The following is a 27207-nucleotide window of genomic DNA, read 5'->3' on the forward strand; positions in this document are numbered from 1 at the left end:
TAGTACTTACCTTATCACATTGTATTGCAATGACACTTAAATGTCAGGGCAAATATACTGTGTAATTAAAAGGTTTTTTTTGTTTTGTTTTTTTAATAAGAGTACCTTTCTCTGTAATTACTGTGCAAATAGTGTTGTTTCGTATTGTTACATAGTAAGTATAGTGTAACTATAGTAACTATAGTGTTTGTTACCCGTTTCAACTGTGTACAGGGTAAGTGTAACTCCTGCGGGCTGTAAATTAAAGTGGCGCTTGTTACCCCCTTGTTCTGTGTAGTTACAGGGTAAGTGTAACTCCTGCGGGCTGTAAATTAAAGTGGCGCTTGTTACCCCGTTGTTCTGTGTAGTTACAGGGTAAGTGTAACTCCTGCGGGCTGTAAATTAAAGTGGCGCTTGTTACCCCCTTGTTCTGTGTAGTTACAGGGTAAGTGTAACTCCTGCGGGCTGTAAATTAAAGTGGCGCTTGTTACCCCGTTGTTCTGTGTAGTTACAGGGTAAGTGTAACTCCTGCGGGCTGTAAATTAAAGTGGCGCTTGTTACCCCCTTGTTCTGTGTAGTTACAGGGTAAGTGTAACTCCTGCGGGCTGTAAATTAAAGTGGTGCTTGTTACCCCCTTGTTCTGTGTAGTTACAGGGTAAGTGCAGTAAATATACAATAAAGGATCCCATTTAATTTCTGACTTTTATTTTACAAAAAAAATTCAAAACACTTTTTCATCTTAATAAAGCATTGTCTTTTCTATAGTATACTCAAACAACAAAGTTTAATTTACAACCCACAGATGTCAAAATCACCCTGTAACTACATTGCACAAGAACATATTTTGCTAGAAATGTGATAAAAAACTTTTATATACAACAGACGTACAATTTTTGCCTGGAATATATTAACAGAATAGGTACCTGTTATTTTTAAAATAATTACATTATAAATAATTTTCTTGTGTATCTGGTTGTACCCCTTTATTACCCAAAACTTAACATATTGTTCCCTTATACCTACACGGAGGTACACTATAATTACAGAAACGTACACCGTAATTTCGGTTTACTTACGAAGTTCTTTGCAGGTTGTATATCTGCTTGTTACCCCTTTATTACCCAAAACTTAATTATTGTTCCCTTATACCTACACGGAAGTACACTATAATTACAGAAACGTACACCGTAATTTCGGTTTACTTACGCAGTTGTTTGCGGGTCGTAATATAAAGTGTTACCAATTCTGTCAGTAATTACTCACCCTCATGTTGTTCCAACCCCTTAATACTTTCGTTCATCTTCGGAACACAAATTAAGATATTTTTGATTAAATCTGAGAGCTGGATCACTCCTCCATAGGCTTCTATGAGATCGAAACTTGCCGGCCCAGAAAAGTTAGTAAAGACATTGTTAAAATAGTCCAAGTGACTACAGTGGCAGTTTATCAAGTGACGAGAATACTTTTTGTGCGCAAAACCCCCCCCAAAATAACGATTTTATTCAACTATTAATTTTCTTCTGTGTGCCCATACAGAAGAAAATTAATAGTTGAATAATGTCGATATTTTTGTTTTTTTCATTGAGTGAATTCACGTAGTGTAACAGCGCAGCGCTTCTGTGTTGTACGTCACCACGTAGGCTCACACATAACACACATGACCAGCATCGGCCAATAGTGAGCCTACGTGGCTGTTGTACGTGGCTACAACAGACAATGCAAGTCCAAATAACTTCTACTGCAGTTATATTTAAGACGCCATTCAAACTTAGCTATTAATAAACAACTGTATTGCTCATGACATCACAACAAGTGAAGCCACCGCACCACTATCTGATTTCAATGCGTAAACATTACCTAACGAGTCAGCTTTTTTATATCTGAACTCCTAAGCATGTAAAGTCGAGAATTGTCCCTGCTTATCAAAAGTATGACTGAGCTGCATATAGGCCTACTGCAAATATCAAATTTGTGTAAAATTGACAACATTTATATAATGAGCAAGTACATCATGAATCCATTTTCCAAACCATGTTTTTGTCTTATCCTGAATCTCTACGGTACACCTGTAATAAGTGTATATCCGGACTATTTTAGACTGGTTCGGGTCGTACCACGGCGGAGTAGCCCAGTACCTGCGTGACTCATCATGAACATAAACAGAGAGAATGTTCTTCAGCAAGACTGTTTATTAACCGCAAGAGCGCTAAAAGTTGCAGACTGCAGCTTTAAGGTATGTGCATAGTACATAGAACTTATTTCACATTGTATGTCTTAGTTATTCACCTATGTTATGTAATTGTTATGTGTCAGATAATATAGTTTTTTAGTACAGTTTTTTTTTTTTTTGCCAGTTTCTGCACGACGCAGTTATCATTCTCACGTTGTTTAAATAGCAAATCCATTTGCGCCCATTTGTGCGTCCATGGGCGTGCTGGTCTGAAAACAAGGTGTGTTCAGGCGCGTTATTGGTGCGTTGGTATTTTGAGACAAATATATATATATATATATATATATATATATATATATATATATATATATATATATATTTTTTTTTTTTTTTTTTTTTTTTATTTAAAGGGTGCATTATTAATACGTGCCTATAGGTGGGTCCACAACGTGCGTTCACTCTGCTTATTACACACAAAGGGATGAACAGCAGCACACATACATGCCAAATATTAAAAATAAAAGGATTACAATGTAAAAGATTATTATTGTGTACATAAAGATATGGTGGAATCCGGCTTGTCCTGTAGATGGTCTGCTTTAACCTCGTGCATGAGCAGATCCGTTTGCGCTCTGGAGAAGCATTCAGTTTTTCCGGCTTGCAAATTCTGCCATGCAAATAGCAAATCCGCCATGGCGCGAACACAACTGACTTTTAAAGGGAATGGGAGATGAGACTGATTAGTTTATTGCACATTACGCCAAAAACATACTCATTAAGAAAATAGGGACAACCTTTTTATACCATGCACCAACCATTTTTCCCGTCGTTAAACTAGCAAAAAGTGGATTCGGACACGGCCTAAGACCATGCGCTTAGATCGTTAAAATATGGCCCAATGTGTCTGGATATTGAGGACTACTTTCCAAATGCTCAATGCTGGGTTCATCCAGACACAACTCTCGTGAGATCCGTTCAACAACACATAAAACACTTTGAGAAACTACACAATAGTGATTCTCCACATAGGAACAAATGACATCACAAGTAAAGAGTCTAAATTGACTGTCGTCCAGCAAATGAAAAGTCTCATAGCAAGAATCTCACTGATCAATCCACACATTCTGTTCTCTTTAGGTGTGTGTGAACACAAATGTAAAATCATGATAACTGAGGCCGTCACCTTTTGTCTGTGATGCTCTTGCTCTTCTGCCTCATTCCTTTAATTCAGTGCTCATCGTTCATGATCATCAACGCCTGATTTAAGTGTGAACGCAAAACCTGAAGGTGTGACTTTCCCTGATCTCTATGATAATGAGTGCTATAGTTATGCTGATTGGATTAGAGCTGGTGAAACTTATTACATCCTTACATTATGCTTACATCCTTTACATCCTTTGTTTAAGGTCGTGATCGAGTGCTTTTGTCCTAACTCTCTGTGGTCATAACCCCCCCCCCCCCCCCCCCCAAAAAGCGCTATATAAATGTAATTAATTAAATAATTAATTATAAAACTCCCATGTTTCACTCAGTCAGACTTGATAGCTGCAGCACGACAGTACGATCTCAATAATGAATCCTGCAGAAGATTCACTGAGTCTCTGATCTTCACTTCACTGAGTTTCCTATTGCTGTAACTGGATATTGTAAGTCTTTTATCATTGTTTCTAGTGAACTGGTTATTTAATCTTCTGGAAACTGAACACCATTCACTCTTAAAGGGATACTTCAGGATTTAGCATTAAGCTTTGTATTAGTAGAAAACCTGTAGTATTTTCGAATTACCGTGCTTTCCCCCCTCATATCCCCCTGAGAGGAGAGATTTATGTATTTTTTGTCTGGAAAAAATCCTCCGATGATGCAAAAATCGTCATTTTGCGTCATCTGAGGATTTTCTGGCCAGAGGCTAAAGACTACAGCCAATAGTAGGGGCTGTTCCGCATTTGTTCAACCCACCCATAGAGGGTGGGATCTCACTCACAGAATGTACACGTTTCAGCCATCTTTCTTTGGAAGCTAAGCTTGCAGGCTCTTGTTCTGTGAAGAAAGCTGAGTAGTAGGAGAAAGCTGAGTAGTAGGGGTTACCATCCTCCTTTTCCCGGACTTGTCCGGCGGGCGAGATCGTTCAAAATGTCCGGGATTCAGCTTTTGCTTTCTGCGGTCGCCATTCATTGTTTACATGCACATCTCTTGTTTCAATCTAACTGAATTCATTCCGATTGGTGAATCTGAATGTAGTGTTTACATGAACGCTAAACAAGTGATCGGTTGATGTGCGTTTTAACATTGCTAAGAAAAATCCTGCACCTCCACGTCTCAGTAATGACGCCACCGGCCTCGCAGCGTTCTCCCGCGGCCCTCCGCCTCGTCCTGCTCGCCACAGTAAACATGATGAATGGCGACTGTAAAACGCAAAAGCCGAATCCCGGACATTTTGGGCGATCTCGAAATCCCAGGCAGACTCGTCACGGAGACTCACTGGTAGCCTAACCTTGTTGTTTTCAACTGCGCTCTCTAACCGGTAGGCGTGGCCTCCTAGGGCAGCGAAGCAAGTGCATTCTGGGAGTTGTTGTCTTTCATCCACATAAGCCAAAAATACATTTTCTGGCTTTTCTCAGTCTAGAAAGCTCTAAATGAAAAAAATTCTTCACATTTCTTCTACATAAATGACCAATTTTAAATACACATTCATCTTTCCAGAGGTGAAGTATCCCTTTAATAAGGGTAGATGAGGAGAAACGTATCGGTTACCTAACGTAACCTCTGTTCTCTCTAGAAGAGGGAACGAGTATTGCGTAAGTAGCTTACGCTGCGGGTAAAGTCATCTTTTCTCGAGATATGAAGCCAAAAAATATCCTTAATTTTATAATTTTGTCAACGCAGTGCAGCAGCAAGCAGACCTAGAGCAGGCTTACTAGCGTGCTCATAGGCTGCCCTGCGGCAACTGCAGCAGCCTATCGCTGAGCCCTTTGCGTGACGTCACGCCCAATGAGCACGCACGGTGCGCTTCACGCGTCACGGCCCGTCAGCAGGGGCGTGGCTTAGGGGGGGTGGTTTCTCTGGTTTTTGTCGCTTGAAGCGAGTGAGCTCGTGGCGCGAGCACGGCGGGTTACGCAATACTCGTTCCCTCTTCTAGAGAGAACAGAGGTTACGTTAGGTAACCGATACGTTCTCTTACGAGAGGTTCTCTCGTATTGCGTAAGTAGCTTATGCTGCGGGAACTCCCTTGTCAACGCCGTGTGCGCCCAGCATCCACTGAATGAGTCCCAGGGAAAGCCCGGGGAACACAAGAGTGTGAGCCAGGCGGCCAATAGGATGGCTAGCGCAAGTACATAAGCACACAGTAGGGCGTACAGAGCGGCGCGGCCGGTCTGACTGACAAACCCCTGTATAGTACAGCTCAACCAGGGGAGCTAATCAAACAGCAGTTGTCCGTGCACAGAAAGTGGGCCGGCCTACGCGAGACTAGACTGATAAAAGTTTAGCCTGCAGGGCGGGAACTTCTAGATTGTAAAATCTAACAAATGTAGAGGGGGAGGCCCAGCCCGCCGCTGTACAAATGTCATGAATGGAAATTCCGCTAGACCAAGCCCACGACGAGGCCATGCTTCTAGTGGAGTGGGCTCTGATACCCAATGGGCACTGCAGGTCTTTAGACGCATAAGCCGCTGCAATAGCGTCCACTATCCATCTGGACAGACTGTGTTTCGAGGCGGCGAGACCCTTGGTGCGCCCACCAAACGAAACGAAAAGCTGCTCCGAGCGCCTGACGGCGGCGGAGCGGGTAATGTAATTTCTCAGCGCTCTGACAGGGCAAATGAGATTACTGGCAACCTCGCTGCCGGTTGCCGGCAAAGCTGAGAGAGAAATGACCTGTGCTCTGAAGGGTGTGCCCAAAACTTTTCATGGCCTCTAAGACCAGGGAAAGATCCCAAATAGGAACCGAAGGGGGTCGCGGGGGGTTCATCCTCCTAGCTCCTCTAAGGAAGCGGATGATGAACTCGTTCCTCCCTAATGCGCGGCCCAGCGCCGAGTCTGCGAAAGCTGAGATGGCCGCAACATATACTTTGAGCGTGGAGGGGGACCTGCCCATGTCCAGCAGCTCTTGGAGGAAACAAAGCACACGCGACACCCCACATGTTTGTGGGTCCAGCCCTTTGGCGGTGCACCATTTACTAAACACAGACCATTTAGACGTGTAGAGCCGTCTCGTAGAGGGAGCTCTAGCCTGTGTGATCGTGTTCACAACCCCTCTTGGCAAGTCAACGGGTATCCGTTGAGAATCCATGCATGCAGAGACCAGCGCTCTGGATGAGGATGCAAGATCGAGCCGCGGGCTTGAGAGAGAAGGTCTCTTCTCGCCGGTATCGGCCAGGGGGCTGTGTCTGCCAGCCGTATTAATTCCGGGAACCACGTCTGATTCTCCCAATACGGGGCTATGAGGAGCACCGTGTGGCGCGCTTCCCTGATTCTCCTGATGACTTGTGGCAACAGAGAGACCGGGGGAAAAGCGTATAGCGGGCCGCTGGGCCAGGTTTGGGCCAGCGCGTCCTCGCTCTTTGAAAAGAACCTTGGGCAGTGCGCATTGTCTTTTGACGCAAAAAGGTCGACTTTCGCTCTGCCGAAACGGCGCCACAGTGACTGGACTGTTTGGGGATGCAAAGACCACTCCCCCGGGGGAACATTGTCCCTGGACAGTCTGTCTGGACCTTCGTTCAGGCGACCCGGCACATGCGCGGCTCTCAGCGAGCGCAGTGAGTGCTGAGCCCACACAAGGAGGCGTTCCGCCAGGGTGCAGAGCGTTTTGGATCTGACACCGCCTTGACGGTTCACATAGGCCACCACTGACGTATTGTCCGTGCGGACTAGTACATGGTGGCCCTGTAGGTATGGGAGGAAGTGCTTGAGCGCGTTCTCGACCGCCAGCATCTCTAGACAGTTTATATGAAGGCGACTCTCCTGGTCTGACCAGAGGCCATAGACCGGTCTGCCCTCGAAGAGCGCTCCCCAACCTCGGTTGGACGCGTCTGTCGAGACAACTTTCCGGTGCGAGACAACTCCCATCGTCACTCCTGTGCGATACCATTCGGCTGCCAGCCAGGGCTGCAGGGCTGAAACACAGCCATGATTCACCCTGACTCGTAAGCTGCCGGCAGTCCAGGCTCGGTGAGGCACTCACGCTTTCAGCCAGCGTTGAAGCGGGCGCATGCGCAGTAAGCCCAGCTGGAGCACCGCTGCAGCTGAAGCCATATGCCCCAGGATTCGCTGGAATGTCCTCAGCGGAGTCTGACTGCCCGTCTGGAAAGACGCGGCGAGATGTCGAATGCGGTGCGTGCGCTGCTCCGACAATCTGGCCGTCATAGCCACCGAGTCCAGTTCTATTCCGAGAAAGGAAATTGACTGACGGGGCAGTAATGAGCTCTTGGTCCAGTTGACCGAGAGACCCAAGCTTTCCAGATGGCTGAGAAGCGCTGTTCTGTGAGACAAAAGCTGTGTCTCTGACTGCGGCAGAATTAGCCAGTCGTCCAGATAGTTCAGTATCCGCATCCCCTGTCTTCTCAGGGGAGCGTGAGCCGCATCCATGCACTTCGTGAATGTACGGGGTGCCAAAGATAGACCGAACGGCAGGACGGTGTACTGATATACCCGACCATCGAAGGTGAATCTCAAGAATGGCCTGTTATGGGGTGTTATCTGGATCTGAAAATATGCGTCCTTCAGATCGAGAGAGATAAACCAGTCTCCCGGGTGAATTTGCGCGAGGATCTGCCTGGTTGTGATCATTTTGAACGGCCGTCTCATGAGAGCTTTGTTCAAATGTCTCAGATCTAAAATAGGTCTTAGCGCTCCGTCCTTCTTGGGTACGAGGAAATACCGGCTGTAAAAGCCCGACTCGCTTAGAGAAGGATGCACCTGTTCTATAGCCCCCTTGTGCAGCAGCTTTGCTATTTCTGCCTGAAGCAGATGCGCCACTTCTGTGTTCACTCTCGTCTCGGTCCGTGCTAAAAAGCGCGGTGGACGGCGAGCGAATTGAAGCGAATAGCCGTGCATTATAGTATTCAGCACCCATTCTGACACGCCCTGGATAGCTTGTCATGCTTTCGCACACATCGCTAGGGGTCGAATGGTCTCTGGGTTCAGATCGCCGCACTGCGCGGGATGGGGAACCTGTATCAGAGAAGATGGGGCGGCGCGCGCGCTGCCGGTGCTCGAATACGGGGGCTCACAGAAAGTGGTGACCGGCTGTACAGCACACAACGGCTCGGTCGCTGTGGACGGAGCACATTTTCAAGTTCAAGTTCAAGTTCAAATTACTTTATTGTCCTCCTTGAGGCAATTTGTTTTGTAGCAAAACAGTTTAAGTTTGAAAACATATACAATCACACACACAATACAAATACGAGAAAACTCTGCCTTCTTACTGGCGTTAAAAAACAAGATAAAAACAATACAGCAGACGTCAAAGCGTGATATGTTATATACGCTTTGATGCAGAATTAAAAAGTAGAATAGCCGCGGGTACAAATGAGTGTCTATACCTATTTGTTCTAATTTTGGGAAGTGTCATTCGTAGTCCAGATGGCAACATCTGAAATTCAGACTGCAGGGGATGTGAGTTGTCTGGCAGAATAGATTTAACCCTATTTAGCATCTGCAGCTGATAAAGTTCCTCCAGACCCTTCTGCTTAGAGCCTGTAATACTGCTGCTCACCTTAATTACCCTGGAAAGGGAATGTTTTTGTTTTATAGTCGTAGATCCGTACCAGCAGATTAAAGAAAAGGTGACAACTGACTCCACAAATGACCTGTAGAACAAGGTCATCAGGGACTTGTCTACATTAAATTTTGCCAGCTTTCTAAGACAATACAGGCGCTGCTGACCTTTCTTACAGAGCAAACTAGTATTTGGCTCAAAGCACAGCTTGTCGTCAATAATTGATCCTAAGTACTTGTACTGTTTGACAACTTCTATTTCCTGATCATTTATTCTAGTTGTAACAATATTAGGGATGTTTTGCCTGAAATCAATACACATGTCCTTAGTCTTTGATGCGTTCAGTTCAAGAAAGGCTTCCTTGCACCATCTTACAAACTGGTCAATGACCGGACCATGTGAATTTTCCTCATTGTTTAACAAGCTGACAATCACTGTGTCGTCAGCAAATTTCACGAAGTGTCTATTTTCAATCTTAGAGCGACAGTCATTTGTGTACAAGATGTAAAGGAGGGGGGAAAGAACACACCCCTGCGGTGAGCCAGTTGATGTATTTGTCCAGTCGGAAAAATGGCCATTTACTCTGACCCGCTGAGATCTGTTTGTGAGGAAGTCTAATAGCCAGCCCACAAGGTTGTCCTCCAGTTTAAACTGGTGCAAAAGCTTCTCAGTCAACAGGTGGGGCTGGATAGTATTAAAAGCTGATGAGAAGTCCACGAACAGCAATCTGGCATGATTTTTGTTTCCCTCCAGATGTTTAAAAATGAGATTCAGTACTGTTGCAGTTACGTCCTGAACTCCTCTGTTAAGTCTGTAAGCAAACTGTAGTGGGTCAAGAAGACAGTTTGTCCTAGATGTTAATTCAGTCTTTATCAGCTTTTCAAAGGACTTCATCACAAGTGATGTAAGAGCTATGGGTCTATAATCATTAAAAGTCTTTGGGTGACTGTTTTTTGCAACAGGGACAATAACTGACATTTTGTTGCTAGAAACCCGTGGCGCGAGAGCGGCATGGGGGTTAACGTGTTTGTTAGTAAGTGTGCGCGCTCGTGAGCGGACACAGGGCTTACATTCGCAACACGGCCAGAGCTTTAGAGGATCTGCGTCCCGGGATAACTGTGTGACAGAGTGGGCAGTGGGTAGGTGTGGGCACAGAATTGTGGGCACATTCTCTACACTTAGCACTCGAGCGGCGCATGCCCGCTTTATGAGAGTGCGCTCTGTGAGCGTTACCGGGGAGATCGTGTTTGTGTGTAGTGGTGAGCACAGGGGTGTGGGCACATTTTCTACACTCATGACACCTTCGGCGTGAGCCGGAAAACCCGAAACAATACTCTTTATGAGATTTCTCTGGGCCGCCGTAAAAACGGCGTTTGTGTGCAGGCGAGCGAGTTGTGTTACTGGCTCGTTGGCTGCGATGTAAGCTGCTGCAGTAGCTTTTTCTAAGGGGACTGACAGAGCTGGGCGCTTCGATGGCGGTCCGGCCGCGGCAGGACTCAGCCATCTTTTCCTCCTTGCGGCTGCTAGGAGGACTTCGCGGGCTCAGGTTTCAGCGCTATCTTGAGCCGGGGTCCCTGGGGGGGAGGCGGTCTGTGACGGCTGACTGAGCGCTGTCTAGGGCGGCCGCCCTGGCGTCGCTGTGAAGACGGAGGCTGAGCAGAGCGCTGTGACGAGCTGCGTGGAGGAGGCTGATTCTGAGAGCTGCCTGCAGAAGAGCTCGAGCGGCGGGGCAGGAAGAGGTTTATAGCCTGTGAAGCCTTCTGTACCTCCGAGAAACGATCCACAATCCCGCTGACCGCCGGGCCAAATAGACCGGTGGGAGAGAGCGGGGCGTTGAGGAAAACGGAGCGCTCAGTTTCGCTCATATCCGCCAGCGTCAACCAAAGGTGCCTTTCGGTGACGGTGAGCGAGGCCATGGATCTTCCGATGGCTTGTGCAGCGAAGCGAGAGGTCCGTCAGTACAGCCTGATCCGGGCCTTTCTCGTCCAGCTCGCGGAGGAGATCGGCTTGGTGGATCTGGAGCACAGCCATGGAGTGCAGGGCGGAAGCAACCTGGCCGGCGGCAGCGAAGGCGCGGCCGACGAGAGCTGATGTGGTCCTGCAGGCCTTGGACGGCAGGGAAGACTTTGAGCGCCATCTGGCGAATGGTGGGCAAAGGTGCGTTGCCACAGCTTCCTCAACCGGGGGGATTTGTGTGTATCCCTTCTCGGCGACCCCGTCCACTTGGGAGAGAGTCGAGGAGACCGGTGAGCGGAGTCTAGCGGAGAAAGGGGCGTTCCATGACTTTGAGAGCTCAGAGTGGAGCTCAGGCAGGAAGGGTGCTGACCTAGAGGCAGGCGCTTGGCGGCGGCTAGGCAGAAAACACCCGTCGAGTCTGTTGGGCGCGGGCGCCTTCGGTGGGGACCAGTCAAGTCCCAGTTGTTCTACCGCTTTGGTGAGGAGGCGGAGAAGTTCCGCGTCGACATTGGCGCGGGAGCGGCCAGACTCCTGTGTTGAGGAGGCGGAGCGGTGAGATCCCGACCACTCCTCGCTGTCCAAGGCCATGAGAGAACAGCTGTCTGTGATAGCAGCGTCGTCTGCTTCATCCCTTGAGGCGACGGCAGTGCAGGCAAAGGCCGGCCGCTGCGCGTCGGGAAAGGGGGGAGGAGAAGGAGATAGCGAGGCTCGCGGGAGGGGCTCCGGCGAGCGCTCAGCTGCTGCTACAGGTTCCGGTGGCCTCTGAGAGCGGCGTTTCTTCTTACGCGGCCCGGTGGAGGCAGACGGAGAGACAGCGGGAGCGCCGAACAAGGCGAGTCGAGCCCGCAGGGTCGACATCGGCAGTTCTTCGCACAGTTCGCAGCCGCCCGTAGAGAGAGCGAGGGCTGCGTGGTCCGGACCCAGGCAGAGAGCGCAGATAACATGGCGGTCCCTGTCGCTGAGCGGAGCTTTGCAGGAAATGCAAGGCATTTTGTATTAAGCAGTAAAGGATATAATCGCCGGATAGCAAAGCAGGCAGGGATGGCTGAAGGCGGCGAAGTCGCTCGGCTTCCTCAGGCTGAATCCTCAGCTTGCAGGTCGCTTGATTCGACGGCGGCTTCCTCAGAGTCCAGCGATGCGGAGAGCTTCGCTGAAGAGACAAAAATCAGAGATAGCAGCCCCCGAGCCTTCTTTTATACGCTAAGCCACGCCCCTGCTGACGGGCCGTGACATCACTCATTGGGCGTGACATCACGCAAGTGCCGCAGGGCAGCCTATGAGCATGCTAGTAAGCCTGCTCTAGGTCTGCTTGCTGCTGCACTGCGTTGACAAAATTATAAAATTAAGGATAATTTTTGGCTTCATATCCAGTGTTGCCAGATCTCGCGAGACAAATAAGCAACCAGGCCTGTGAAAACAAGCCCAAAACAAGCGACTTTTTCTACGGAGCCCCCCTAGGTTCAGGGAAGAGAAAAATAAATAAACTGTGTGCAGTTTTACAATCTGTGGGGACGGATTTTAAACAGTGGGTACAGATTGTCAATACAGTACAGTTTATTTATTTTTCTCCCCCCTGACCTTCAGGACAATGACCACAAGAGGGAGTTAAACCACCTTTTAACATTATTTAACATTAGAAAACTGCATTAGAAAACAATTGAAAAACATTAGAAAAATGTGCACACACAAATAAATATCATCCTGAATTCACAAATTCTTTATTTATTATTGCAGGGACTGCAGAAGATCCCATTTTTAAATAACTATAACCCAAAAACAGGAGAAATTACTGATGATCTTAGTGTGCAGCAATAAAGTGGCTCCTGCTCTGATAAACAAATGACTTAGAAACGACTAAACTGGTTTAAAAACCATTCCAGTCAAAACCATTTGAACAGGTGAGGATGAGGCTTGGTCTAAAACACTTTTCTTAAAACTCGTAACACTTCAGCCTAATATATATGAAGAATAACAGAATAACACCATTATCTTTCAAGTTGCTTCAGGTACCAAGGTGCAAATTAAACATATTTAACAACATAACAGTTTGTCTGAGCTGAACCTATGAAATATCTGAAAATATCTTAAATATCCTGAAACATTCAACATGTTTTAGTTCTACATCCAGACGTTCTCGACGGCCCACATTCAAACAAGAACATAATAAAACCATATAAATAATAAAAACAAACATAACAAAAACTTGTGTGAAATGAGAATGTAACTATCCTCTTGTTAAGTTGAGGAGAGAGTGGTGACCCAAAGAGGGCCAATCAAAGTCAAATGTCAAAGTGGCATATGAGCTTAAGATGCCACAGGACAGGTACAGGGTAGGCAGTTTCACTCTCTGTAGAACATGGCCCTGTACTGATGTCTTGTTCATACCTTCAGATCTTTATACCTCCACTACTGTTTCCTTCATGTGTAGAGGCCAGAGCTTGTGCTGCAAAAAGAAAAGGTAAGATTTTCTAATGAGGGATACAGTCAAAATATACTTCAGCTATAACACTAGAAGATGGATACTTAGGATTCCCTAAATCCCATTAAATATTACAGTACTTTGAGGATTATCATCATTCATCAAAAACAACTTTCCTTCTTAGCATCATATCCTGGCTCTAATAAAAAAGATACAGTAACAGTGCTTACCTTAATTAAAATTCATCTTCACTGTCTTCATCTGCATCCGTCTCCCTGCTCTCTGATGCTCCACTCACAGAGTACATGCGACTATTGAAACGCTGGAACATCTCTTGGCTTGGGGCAAAGTCCTTGCAGCACAAGCCTTGTCTTCTCAGTCCGTATTTTATATGGAGTATGCTGCTGAGAGTTTCTTGTCCCATTCTGTTCCTCAGTTTGGACTTGACCAGGCTCATCTGTGAGAACACTCGTTCTACATCAGCATTGCTCAAAGGCATTGCAAGCAATGACAGAGAAAAGAGGGCAAGTTTTTTGAAAGTGTGGTCTCCACTGCTGTCTTTGTAATTGAGCACTTCAACCCAAAAGGCCTCTGCCTGGCTGTCCTCCTTGTTTGTCCATGGGAGATATGCAACAGCCTGATACTGTGTTTCAAGAGCTGCAAGATCACCAGAGTAGAGCTTCAGCATTGAGACTGAGCTGAGCTGTGGTTTAGTTTGTGACAGGATGACAGTCGGACTGAACACAGTCATAGATTTCCATATCTGGATGTTAGCTGGGAGTCTCTGTTGCACTTGTCTGCCCGCTTCCACCAAGAAGTCACGGCACCTGCTCTTCATATTTCTCTCAGCTGTGCTCTCCATTCTTGCCTCATCCAATGCCATCATGAAGGTGACCCCATAATTGACTGCACCCACAGGTAACAAAACACTGGGGTCTGTTATGTCAATTGCAAGCAGTTGTTCATCTGATGTGGGGATCATTCCGGGTCTCACCTCTGGAGATGAGGCAGCGAAAAAAAAGAAGCAGACACTCCAACATTTTGAATGGATTGCCCCTGTCCTGCTGGAACAGCTTGTTGATCCTGTTGAATTCTTGTAGAAAAGGCATTAAAAACAGCAGGTACAGTTTGTTAACAGGATCACTGTACATCTGGTGCAGGATTTCAGCATCATAACATCTCTGGTGGTCTTTGGTTAGCTGAAAGTGAAGCTTCAGTTCATCACACTGATTGAGTATGCGCGAACAGCAATCATGGATGGAAAGCCACCGTGTACCTGACATCTGTACAAGCATCAAAGGGATTTCACCAGGATTGATGAGGCTGTAGATCTTTGCATACTCACGGTGGTGAAGAGCACTGTGGGAAAACCAGTTGTGAGAATGAGAGACTAAGTATTCAAGGTTGCGTGGGAGGGTCTCCACTGCCTTGCTTACACACAGCTGTATGGAATGGCACACGCACTTGAGCAGCTGGAGATTTGGGTTTTTCTGGAGAAGGTGAGTGTACACTGAATTCCTCTTCCCTACCATGACACTGCAGCCATCTGTACCTAATCCAATGCACTTTTTGATGTCCAGTCCAATACTCTGTAGAAAACGGGTCAGAGTGGAGGCAATAGCCTCTGCTGTTTCACCCTCCAAGTTTATTAAACTCAAAAAGGTGGACACAATTTTGTTCAGTGTCATACTGAAATAGCGGATTACCACACAGAGTTGCTTGACAGATGAAATGCTTTCATCAATAACAAGGGAGTATTCTATGGAGCTAGAAGAGTCTCAATAAAGATAAATGCACAAACTGCATTCACATATGCACACACAGGATACACAAATGCACACACATGATTCATAAAAACACACACAGGATACACAAATGCGCACAAAATTCACAAATGCACACACAGAATTTAAAAAGCACAGAAGATTCACAAATGCATACAAAATTCAGAAATGCACACAAAATTCATAAATACACACACAATTCAGAAATGAAAACAAAATTTACAAATGCACACAAGATTCACAAATGCTCAGGACAAGATTCAGAAATGTATTTCTGATGCACACACAAATATATCTTGATTTACAAACTGCTTGCGGTCTGTGAACTTCACTGCATTTGTGTGTGAATTTTGAGACTCCCCTGACTTGGCTCGACACACAAATGCCTTTTTTTAAACAGGGAATGACCTGTGACCAATCAGATACCTCCCTTGTTTTAGCCAATCACAAGAACGCACCCCACGTGGGGGATTGTTTACTTGTAAGCCAATCATATGAAGTGTGGGCGCGAGCGCTAGAGCGAGGTGGGTGGAGTTCTGCCAGTTGGTTGAGACCGGCTGCTTAGGCGGTGGGCCAAGTCCGTCTATCTCGTTTAGTTTTTGATTTGACAGTTACTCAGCAGCTGTGTGGCTCATTTTTGTCTGTATGAATAATTCACAAAAAGATTAATGATTGTTTCCAACGCCAATTGTTGCACATTAAAGTATAAAAATAGATTTCATTTCGCTAGCTGATCACAAACGTTGGCCGGAGTGAGATCCAATCAACGCTTGTGTTGTTACCTTGTTGAATAGATTTGGCCAATCACGTTATTCGTTGAACCGGCGTCGCGTCAGTTTTGAGTCTAGTACAGTCTACAACCCAACGTGAAGAGACCGGTGTGTCGCGGCAAGACAAGGTAAGATTTGTTTTACAATGATTATACACCCCTATATCTTAATGCTTTTCATATAAGTTGTATTTAAGACTGCAAGGCAAGCCGTGAATATATGCGTTGTCGTCAGTGATGCGCGGGTCAATGTATAAACAAACCGCACCCGACCGACGTTTTCAACTAACCCGCCCGCAACTCGGACCGCAAAAAACGAAAAAGAAAATATTGTACCCGACTCGCTTCCTGACCCGCATTTTTTTTAAAGTAGCTATAATGCTCATCGTAGCTCTTAATATAACTTAATATTCTAATTTTGTCAAGAATTATAAAAAATCGTCAATATAAGCTCATAATTTGTACTAAAATAGTCTAAAAGTTTAGTTTTAAAAACAATTTTAAAAAGCTGGCTATGTCTATTTTGATGTTTCTGCGCAAGTTCAGCAGACAGGTTCGGGTTTGTTCCGATCAGAGCTCGTGAGCGGAGAGCGCATTTCTGAATATTCCGCTCCGCTCACGGTCGCTCGCCCAACCCATATGGCCCGCTGTTTCGAAAATATGTGGAATAAGGGCTGCCTCCGACTATTTTTTTTTCTTGTCGACTAGTTGTTCATTTAAGCCATTCGTGGACAAATCGCCCCTTTATATTAAATTAATTACTTAAAGGCTAGCCTACAGGAATAAGCGTAATGACCGCACGCTTAAAGCTTGCCACAAAGAACCGGTTGAAGTAATGATTATGAATGTGTCTAAATTAGCAAGGAGACATTTAATTGTTTAGTAATAAACTGGTGTTTTCTGTGTCGCTGCAAAGATGAAGTTGACAATGCGGAGATTGCGGACTCGCCATGAACGCCAGAGAGAAATGTACATTTCATATGGATTAGCCTACATAATCAGAGAGTATAGCCTATTTATTTTGGTTTGAATATTTTCGTTTAAAAGTAGACATTTCAAGCTTTCTGTAATATATAGCCTATATTTATCAAATCTGTGAGGCACAAGTTGAGTTTCGGCGCCCTCCAGTTCACATGCAGTGATCGCGTACCGGCGCCGTATTTTGTCTGCTATATATTTGCTTCTTATTTAATAAATATGGGCAATTGATTGATAAAACATTGATCAAAATTAAGATACAATTTATACAAAACGAAAATCTTTTAAAAAGAGTTTTCTATAAAACAAAACTTAATGACGTCGTCAAAATCATGTTTTACCAAAAACAGCGCCGTTGCTAGGAGGGCGTCAGCGCCTCTGCCTCTCAGCGCCTCTGCTTCACGAGTGGATGATAGCCCTGAAGACGCCTAGCAATGATATACCTTTAGTGGTAGTATACCTTTAGTTAAGTTATCGCAGCGCGCTAAGAGACAATGTTATCGGAAAATGCAGCCCAGGTATATTCATAATGGAGAGCTCTCTTCTTTGGTCAGAACCATGGAGAGCGATCGCGGATTTACTTTTACAATGCAACACAATATTTAAAGAGCATCAAGCTATTAAAATCTATATTATGTATACGCACAGATAATATAACAGTAGGCTATATTAGTCAATATTTTTTTATTAGGTTAAGCAGTGATTGGATAACGTTTTTTTATTTTATTTTTATTTAACGTTTTTAATTTAAGGCCCACCCACAATTGGTCTGGCTTATCCAAAACTGGAATCCTGGCGCCGTGCCTGGTTGGTCGTGCCAGTTTTGTGGTTATCAAATGTGTAAATAGCATCGCAAGAAGTAGCCTACACATGACAAAGCCAGCACTTTGGCCATCATCTTTCATTATTTCGGCAAATGTCTCCCACACTTTGCTCTTTCTATTTGTGTATTTGCGGAGCTTCCACTCCCCAGTCTTCACCTTTTCTCTTGCCGCCTCCATCTCTACCTGCAGACTGAGCTCGTGCGTCATCTTCGCGCCAGTTATTCAGCCAATAAAGTGTAAATTAAATTTAAAACGTATTCATAGAAAATTGTGTCTAGAACTATATCAATTACAAAGGTTTAATTGGCATCTTTATTTCAAACGACCCGACCGACCGACCGCGACCCGAATATCATTAAAAATATTTTTGGATGACTCGTAACCGCGGGTGACCGCAGGCACCATTTCGGATCAACCCGCGCATCACTGGTTGTCGTTGATGAGAACAGTAACGTTAGCCACGAAAGAATGTTGGTAAGTGGAGCAGTAAAGCTAGGTCTAATGGTATGCTGCTTAGGCTAATCCAAAATAATCATTCGGTACATACACAATAAACTAAGCAAAGAGTATTCAAATACGGGATAATTACGGGAAAAGTTTTAAACGGGAAGACAGCAGGAAATAAGTCTGACTAAGGGAGAATCACGGGGTAAACGGGAGGGTATGTCCAGGTTGGTTACAGCAAGCTACCTAGGCTACAAGTAAGCTAGACTAATCAGCTAAAAAGAGTGCAAACCAAAATAAAGAAATGATTTCAAATCAACTTTATAGTGGTAGTCATGGAGTTATTTAAGCCAATTATGGTTGATTGTCACAGTTTATACAATGACACAATTCTGTGCATGGTAGCTTACATCTGTCAGTGGTTGGGCTTCACCTACACAACAGAACAGGTATAAGATGGAATATGGTGGAAAAATATTTTAGTTAAAGATGGCTGTTTTTGAGCTATTTAACAAAATTATTTGTGGTCAGAACTGCAGTAGTCTTAATACAAATGTCAAGATGAAAAATGTGATTGAATATTATCTAGTAATGTGCGCTTTCTGTGTTTATTTATCTGAATATAATTCAGTTGTTTATCTAACACGGACAGGACAACATCATATCTCTCCACACCCAAATGACTACAGAGGTGATCGTTGACAATCATCACATCAACAGCACCATGATGGAGCAGGTCAAGATCACAGAGTTGCTTAGTATCCACATCACAGATGACCCATCTTGATCTATCGACACCACCAACAGAACCTGGCCAAGAAATTCCAAAAACCTCTGCACTTCCTCCCACAGTTGAGGAAGGCTCATCTCCCAAAAATCCATCCTCTTAACTTTCTATAGGGGAATCATAGAGAGCCTCTTCCTTCCACCCCCACCCTCCAGTAACCTAAGGGCAGCTGATTGACTCTTGCACAAATACACTGGTAGTTTACACTATGATGCTGCTACATTGTTTTATTTTTAAATATGCTATATATGAACATTTGACCCCACTTACACTGCCTTTGCTACTTGTCATGTCATCCACTTACACAATAATACTATATTAATTAGGGATAAGGCACGATTTTCAAATATTCGATTAGCTGATTTTATTATAGAATAGGATGTGCGGGATGATTGTCTTTAAAAAATCCCCATGTTTTAGTTGTGGTTATAAGTTGCAATCCTAAATTCACATACATTTTTTATACATTTAATAAATATATTCTTAATATTTGTTGTTTTTGTTTGTGTTTGAGCGTATATATATCAATATTAATTTTGAGACTTGAAATGTAAACTCTCAAGGGTTGGATTTCTAAATATATGTTGGTTATGTGTCTATTCAGAATGACTTCTGCAGCAACCTTTTTTTTTTTTTTTGGGTATGTCATGTATGCATCACTTGCATATCATTATTCATTCACGTGAAAACATGTTTAACAGTACCAGACATTAGGAAAATATGACATACGGATGTGCCGTTACAGTCAAGTCAAGTTTATTTATATAGCGCTTTTCACAATAGAGATTGTATCAAAGCAGCTTCACAGTATTAAATTAAAACAATACATCAATGTTTGTTTCTAGTGGAAAACGTCCACGTTTGGTAATGCTGATCAATAGTATTGTTGATTGATTAATTAAATTAAATATCCCCAACTGAGCAAGCCATAGGCAACAGTCCATTGCATTAATAAAAATAATTTGTGTGTAGGCTACATTGAACAGACTTTGCCCAACTTGTCTGGGAAAGGAGTTACAGGGCTTTTTACATTTGAGGCTAAACGGATAAAACAGCTAATTTTTAGCTCAGTATTACTGAACTACATTACTAAAATTACATTTTTAATGATTAAAGCAAAATTAAAATTTCAAGAACGCAGCTTCCTGGTCACTGACAAAGATTACTTTGCCTCCGCCGTAGAATCTGTGTTCATTATTTACATTGGTTGTCAAGGAAACGGGAGGTTTTCTAACGTTATGATTAGTACTCCTGCTTACTTGCCGGTTTAAAAAAGTAAGAGTTTGTAAGGACATTTTGCGTCAAATGTGCAAACAACAAAGTTGGAAACAATGTCTGCAGTACTTATACGATTTTATTACATGGCCTCAGCAAAAAAAAAAAACGTACACAGCTGAGAGGTAAGTATTAAATTCGTAATTTCGAGGTCCGGCCCACCGCCTCAACCATAGACTGTAAAAAATGGTCTCAACCAACTGGCAGAACTCCACCCACCTCGCTGTCGCGCTCTCGCTCGCGCCCACACTTCATGTGATTGGCTTACAAGTAAACAATCCCCCACGTGGGGTGCGTTCTTGTGATTGGCTAAAACAAGGGAGGTATCTGATTGGTCACAGGTCATTCCCTGTTTAAAAAAAGGCATTTGTGTGTCGAGCCAAGTCAGGGGAGTCTCAAAATTCACACACAAATGCAGTGAAGTTCACAGACCGCAAGCAGTTTGTAAATCAAGATATATTTGTGTGTGCATCAGAAATACATTTCTGAATCTTGTCCTGAGCATTTGTGAATCTTGTGTGCATTTGTAAATTTTGTTTTCATTTCTGAATTGTGTGTGTATTTATGAATTTTGTGTGCATTTCTGAATTTTGTATGCATTTGTGAATCTTCTGTGCTTTTTAAATTCTGTGTGTGCATTTGTGAATTTTGTGCGCATTTGTGTATCCTGTGTGTGTATTTATGAATCATGTGTGTGCATTTGTGTATCCTGTGTGTGCATATGTGAATGCAGTTTGTGCATTTATCTTTATTGAGACTCTTCTAGCTCCATAACCTTCAGCTCAGCTCTCTGTCTCGATTCGTTCTGTTTGGAGACCGCGAACCCAATGTCCGTAAGCCTCATTGAGGAGAACGGTGCTGCATTTTTTTTATGTTTGTCTGTGCTAGCATGTTGTACGAGGTCCGCGTGGTGTGCACGTATTTCACACTTACATACTCTGCACAGTGCTTTTGAGTCGTCCCCCACGACGGGTTTGATCCATTCTTTTACTCCTTTCTCTTTCTCCCAGTCTTTGTTATACCTCTTGCCGTATTTCGGCCACTTTGTCCCGGGCATTTGTTCCTCCAAAAAAACTATCCTACAATCCAGTCAGTCACCATCAGTCGCAACTCGCGCGCATTCATTCACTCACTGACGTTTTCCTAACCAGAAAAAAAAACAGATTGCCCTGCCCTGCCTCTGATTGGCTAGTACTCGTTGCCATCTGGGTCAGAGCCAATTAGAAGCAGGATGTGGGTGGGAAAAAACTAGACAAACTCCTACGTTTAAATTGTTTATATACTGTCTATGGTTTAAATAACATATAGAAAATATCTGCTTGACAACTTATTATGGAGCGGGGATCAAGCCCAAATAAGCAACTACACTTTAGAAACAAGCCCAAAAAAACGCGACCCGCGATTATCAATATTTGTAAGCGACTTTACAAAAAAACAAGCCCAAAGTCGCTTATAATAAGCGGACTTGGCAACACTGTTCATATCGCGAGAAAAGATGACTTTACCCGCAGCGTAAGCTACTTAACCAATACGAGAGAACCTCTCGTAAGAGAACAACTGAATATGCAATATCATATTTTCTGAAAATTGATGAAACTGAACAGGATTTAAACAGACAAAAAAATATTTACAAATTTTTTTTGCATATAAAAGAACATTATCATTAAGATCAAAGACATATGTTAATTTCCATCCAATCATTATAGAAGACAGATTTGTTACTTTTCAGTATGGTAATTTTAATAAAGGAAATCTGGGGAAATGTTCACCAAATTTCAACCATTTTATTTTTAAGTGTTTCTTAAGGACAAAATCTGATTTACCATCACTGTAATACTTTGCAGTCATGAACCTTTAATGTAATGCACTTTAAACAAATAAAGTTAAAATTCGATTATATTTATTGCCTTTATATTCTGTGGAGAAACTAAGAGGAATAATGTGGATATATTTTGATACAGTTTTAGTTAATAAATTAAATAATTAGATGTCCTTGAAACCACATATTTAATTTTGATCAATAAATTCTTAATGAGTTTAAAATATTTAAAAGTTCTTTCCCAGCCTTTGTTAAATGATGAACAACATACTTGAATTTATCTATGATTGAGAATATCACAAATTGCATTTGTTTATAATTGCATTTCACACTTGCTTACATTTAGAAGCTTTTGAAAATGTGTCAACGTTTTGGGAATCTGTGATTCAACCTTAAATGAATCATTTATCTTATAATTTAAATGCGTTTTCTTAATGTGAATTTCTATTATTTTTAGCGTGTGAAAGGGACTTTTATTTTGGTCTGGAGGTGTGACGTCATCAGCGTGCGTCTGTGATTCGGTTAAAGAGAAAGGTTTGTGTTTTTAACCATTTATACTGTTTAAAATCAATAAACCGTACAGACAGTTTTATAGAGAGCTGTGGAATGTATTATTAGTGAATGTAGCAGTGTAATAATGTAATAAATAACATTAATGAACGTTTTGTGAGTAAAGTGCATCCATGCATTTGTAACAGAAAAGGTGCGTCTCATTTCTTCTATCAACTATTTGGCATTAAATTATTATTATTATTGATCGAATCGCCGCGCGCTGACGATGCTTGTCAAAACAGTGTAAGCTAAATGTAAAACAAACGTGTAATGACAACTTTAACAAGCCAACTGCAAATGTTGTTGAATCTATTAAATAGAATATACAGATCATTCAAAAACATTAAAACAAATTTAAAGTGTATGTAAAATTTGTGTTCTTTTATTTGTCGTGCTAGTTTTTTCTTGTTGTTTGGCTAATCAGTCCATTTACTCTCACTCTGACTGACTCTCTTACTGAACTAACAGTTACTGAACTAGAGCTGATTGAGACACACAGAGATTTAGTTTAAATGTATTTTTCTTTCTGTTAATTATTTTCATCTTTGTCCAAGCACACAGAAAAACTCCTGGTGAAGCGACTGAGATCCATGTGACACAATTATTATAAAGATGGCGTTTATTAAAGAGGAGAGTGAAGAAATGAAGATTGAAGAAACATTTAGTGTGAAACAAGAAGATACTGAGGAACAAACAGGTTTGTTTTATTCTCAAAGCCTATCCTTATTAAAATGTCCATCTCTACAGAAATTAATATTTTTTTGAAGAATGTAATATGAGTGTCTTAAAGGGATAGTTCGGCCAAAAATGATATTAAACCCATGATTTACTCATCCTCAAGCCGTTCGAGATGCATATGTCAATCATTTTTCAGACGAACAGATTTTCAGTTATTTTAGAAAATGTCTTAGAACTTTCAGTGGTTATAATGTCAAGTTATGGGGTCCACCTCCTTCAACTCCCAAAAATGTGCATGCATCCTTCACAAAAGTAATCCATCCGGCTCCAGGGGGATAAACGAAGGCCTTCTGAGGGTAATCCGTGCGCTTTTGTAGTAAAAATATACATATTTAAAACTTTATAAATGAAAATAACTGGCTTCTGGCAACGGTCGACGCGCATTCACGGGAGATGGATGCCGGCGTAGGACGTAGCGTAGGACGTAGCGTAGGAAGCGTCGTGACGTAGAACGAACGCGACAGCGCAGTCAGAGAGCAGAGCAAAACAAAACTCCACTCAGGATTTCCGTGAAGAGTTATTTGATTTAGCTATACTTAAGTTTTTTTCTACGTCATAAAAATATGTCAAAAATATATGTCGTATGTTCGTTCTGGCCGGAAGCCAGGTATTTTCATTTATAAAGTTTTAAATATGTATATTTTTACTACAAAACCGCACATTTTTGGGAGTTGAAGGAGGTGGACCCCATAACTTGACATTATAACCACTGAAAGATCTAAGACATTTTCTAAAATAACTGAAATTGTGTTCGTCTGAAAAATGATTGATATATGCATCTCGAACGGCTTGAGGGTGAGTAAATCATGGGTTTAATATCATTTTTGGCCGAACTATCCCTTTAAATAAAGTGGTTTTATTTGACATGGAGCTAGGGGTGGGGGCCATGTGGCAAAAATATATCACGATATTTTTTTCAGGAAAATCACAATTCAGATTTTATCACAATTCTTTTTCATGTTGGTTTTGCTATTTTGCCAGTGACTGGGCATTACAGCCAAACTAATGTCCCTATTTTAAAAACAAAACCTGGTGTGGTGGTGTGGCGCAATGGATAAGACACATGCCTTTGGTGTGAGAGACCCGGGTTTGAATCCACTGTGAGACACCAATGTGTCCCTGAGCAAGACACTTAACCCCTAGTTGCTCCAGAGGCGTGCGACCTCTGACATATATAGCAATTGTAAGTCGCTTTGGATAAAAGCGTCAGCTAAATGAATAAATGTAAATGTAAATGTAAAACCTTACAATGTAACAAAATAAAAAATAATGGCAGACATTTAAACCAAAGTGCCAAAGATAAAAACCTTTGTCATTATTTTATTTGTTATTAAAAAAATAAGAACAAAGATACACATTACATACACAACATAATATAAAAAACAAAATAAACAGTGCTTTATTTTTTCAGCTACAGTAGGTGTATTGAACGGTAGCATTCAAGAAAGAAATTAAATGAACAAATATAAAAATAAAACAATTATTCATTGATTCTTATCAAAGCTACTGTATTAAAGTTCTCAGTCAAGAGCAGTGAGTGATTTTCTCTTTGTGTTTTGTTGTTTTATTAGCATTAAAGGGATAGCTCCCCCTCAAATGAAAATTGTCATCATTTACTCTCTCAAGTAGTTTTAAACCTGAATAAGTTTATTTTTTCTGTTGAAAATGAAAGTTATTTTGAAGAATGTGGCTAACCAATAACCATAGTATAACCAATAACCATAGTGTATTTTTCCTACTATGGAAGTCAACAGGGACCAGCAACTGTTTGGTTACCCACATTCTTCAAAATATCTTCTTTTTTCGTGTGTGTTCAGCACAAGAAAGAAATGAATGCAGGTTTGTTACAACATTAGAGTGAGTAAATAATGACAGAATTTACATTTTTGGGTGAACTATCCCTTTATGGACAAGCGCAGGGGCGTAGCAACCGGGGGGGGGGGGGGGACATGTCCCCCGCACTTTTAGAAACAGGTGATTCTGTCCCCTGCATTTTTTTGACCCAGCGCCAATATTTCCGCCCGTGTTCTCTTATTTGTTACTCAGACTTGAGCAAACTAACATTCAGCCAATCACAACGCGAATCATCTCCTGGGCGTGTGTGCCATGAGCTTCAAATCCCTTGTTGCTCTTGCGAATTTTCGTTCATTTAGTCACTTTGCTGCTTGGCCGTCTGGGGTTAAATGCACCCTTGAAAAAAGCAGAGGACGATTACATCCTTTTTTCAAACACACACTGTAAGTATGTGTTACAGTATGTCGCGATGAATCACATGAATCACGCGTAAAGTTTCCTTGTTATGATTTAACCTACTGTAACGCTGTAAGACAACAGAACCCGTATGGACCTCGTCACTTCACGCCAGGTTTGTGCCGAGTGTGTGTTAAATGCTCTCCTACTTGTCGCTTTGGATAAAAGCGTATGTTAATTGAGACATAACAGATTATTCCCAGCAGGCACACAACATCATAAGACGTTGATATTTGGTTAAATTTCGGTTGCGAAGTCGGGTGACCAAAATTCAATGTAAATTGAAATTTCCAAATTCAGCATCTAATGTCAATGTTAAATTGATGTCCAATACCTGTCAGCTGACGTTGAGATTTTGTTGTTTTTGCGTAACCAAAATCCAATGTTAAGTCAACGTCAAATTGAATTTATTATTATGAACATCACCTTTGGGTCACATCACCATACAGCTTTTGTTCCCCCCACTTTTATAATGGCTGCTACGCCCCTGCACAAGCGGCAGCATGTTACTATTAGGCCACTGTCACTTTAAGACTGGCACGCAACTAATATACACGCATATGACACACACGCACCCGAATTTATCTCAAATGTATTATCTCTCCATTTATCTGTCCAGTAACCAGGCGCTGTTAGACAGGTCAATGTGCTTTGGGTGTACGCGCTCAGAAAAGCGCATGTTAGAACAGCGCATCAGCGCGAGAATGAAATGTTTAGCCAGCAAGGCTTTAAAGTACATGTAAATGATTAACTTTTGTGAATTGCAGTGTCCCATGAGTGTAACTATACCTCTGCGTTAACATGTGATGTGAATGTACATCGAGTTGTACAGTATGCTGAGACGGAGGCGCCAGAACTGCAACTGATAGAATGCACTGTAGCACAATACTACAATATTGTATGATATACAACAATCGTGATATCACACAAACATATTGAGATCACATGACGAGACAAATACTAATGCTGCCATCAATAGAGTGGTTCCCTCGACAAAAAAAAAGCATTTTTCCATAGGGTTTTTGGCAAAATACAACCTCTGTGATCAACAAAACTTATGATACTTGCACGTTTAGACATTGCTGTCTGATCCAATATAGTCGATCCAATATGACCAGTGTGTTTCTGCCCTGCTTTTTTACCATCCTTTTATTTAAAAAAAAAAAAAGTACATACCACTGTGTGAACATTGCGTTTCAACATTGTTTGCAACAATCAAATGATCAATTATGCTATCAATCTGTGCGTGCACTTTAGGTCTGAACCCAGGCAGTGCATTGAATCCTTTTTTGAGGCTTATTGCACTTAACTCTTTTTAAAATCCTGCACTTTATTTTCTCATGCATGCATGTTTCTGCGTTTCCCCGAGGTGTCAATAAACTGAATCCATCATGCGCTGCACGGATATATATTACTCCCTGCAGGGAGTGAAGCAGAGCTCTGCACACACGTCCTGCTGTCACACATCGACGCATATCAAGAAATATGGCTCTGTTTAGAATGCTGTCATTCTTAAAGTACTAATAAAATGTGCAATCGTAACATTCTTAAAAGCAGCGTATTGCCATGTCATGCATTGCTGTTTGAGCTGCACAAGTTAAAGCAGAAGAATGAATGAACACTGAAGCGCTTTGATAGAGGATTAATTAACTCACATCCTGTATGAGGTTAATTAAATAGATGGACAACATAATCACAACTTTACACGAAAGCACCGTTTGCACTTACACTGTATTTTCTATAATAAA

General features: G+C 42.6%; 2 protein-coding genes across 6 annotated transcripts in view; one reads left to right on the top strand and one right to left on the bottom strand.

Moving 5' to 3' along the window:
• Positions 1 to 27207, bottom strand: part of LOC307157356 (uncharacterized protein) — a 268751-nt gene that overhangs the window by 89284 nt on the left and 152260 nt on the right. The window lies entirely within an intron of this gene.
• LOC307157381 (uncharacterized protein) overlaps positions 22395 to 27207 on the top strand; it is a gene marked incomplete at its 3' end in the record, with an annotated part of 34234 nt that continues 29421 nt past the window's right edge. For 2 of the 5 annotated variants that reach the window (XR_013820941.1, XM_079869292.1), the window contains exons 1-2: positions 22400 to 22453; positions 23026 to 23168. Coding sequence is in view for 2 of the 5 variants with exons in the window: in XM_079869292.1 (XP_079725418.1) it covers positions 23084 to 23168 (85 nt within the window). Of the gene's footprint in view, positions 22454 to 23022; positions 23169 to 27207 lie in introns of those variants that run through there. The other 3 variants (XR_013820942.1, XM_079869291.1, XM_079869293.1) reach the window with 2 other exon arrangements.

The sequence above is a fragment of the Squalius cephalus genome (assembly GCF_949319135.1).
Source record: "Squalius cephalus genome assembly, chromosome: 4".
Classification (NCBI taxonomy): Eukaryota; Metazoa; Chordata; class Actinopteri; order Cypriniformes; family Leuciscidae; genus Squalius; species Squalius cephalus.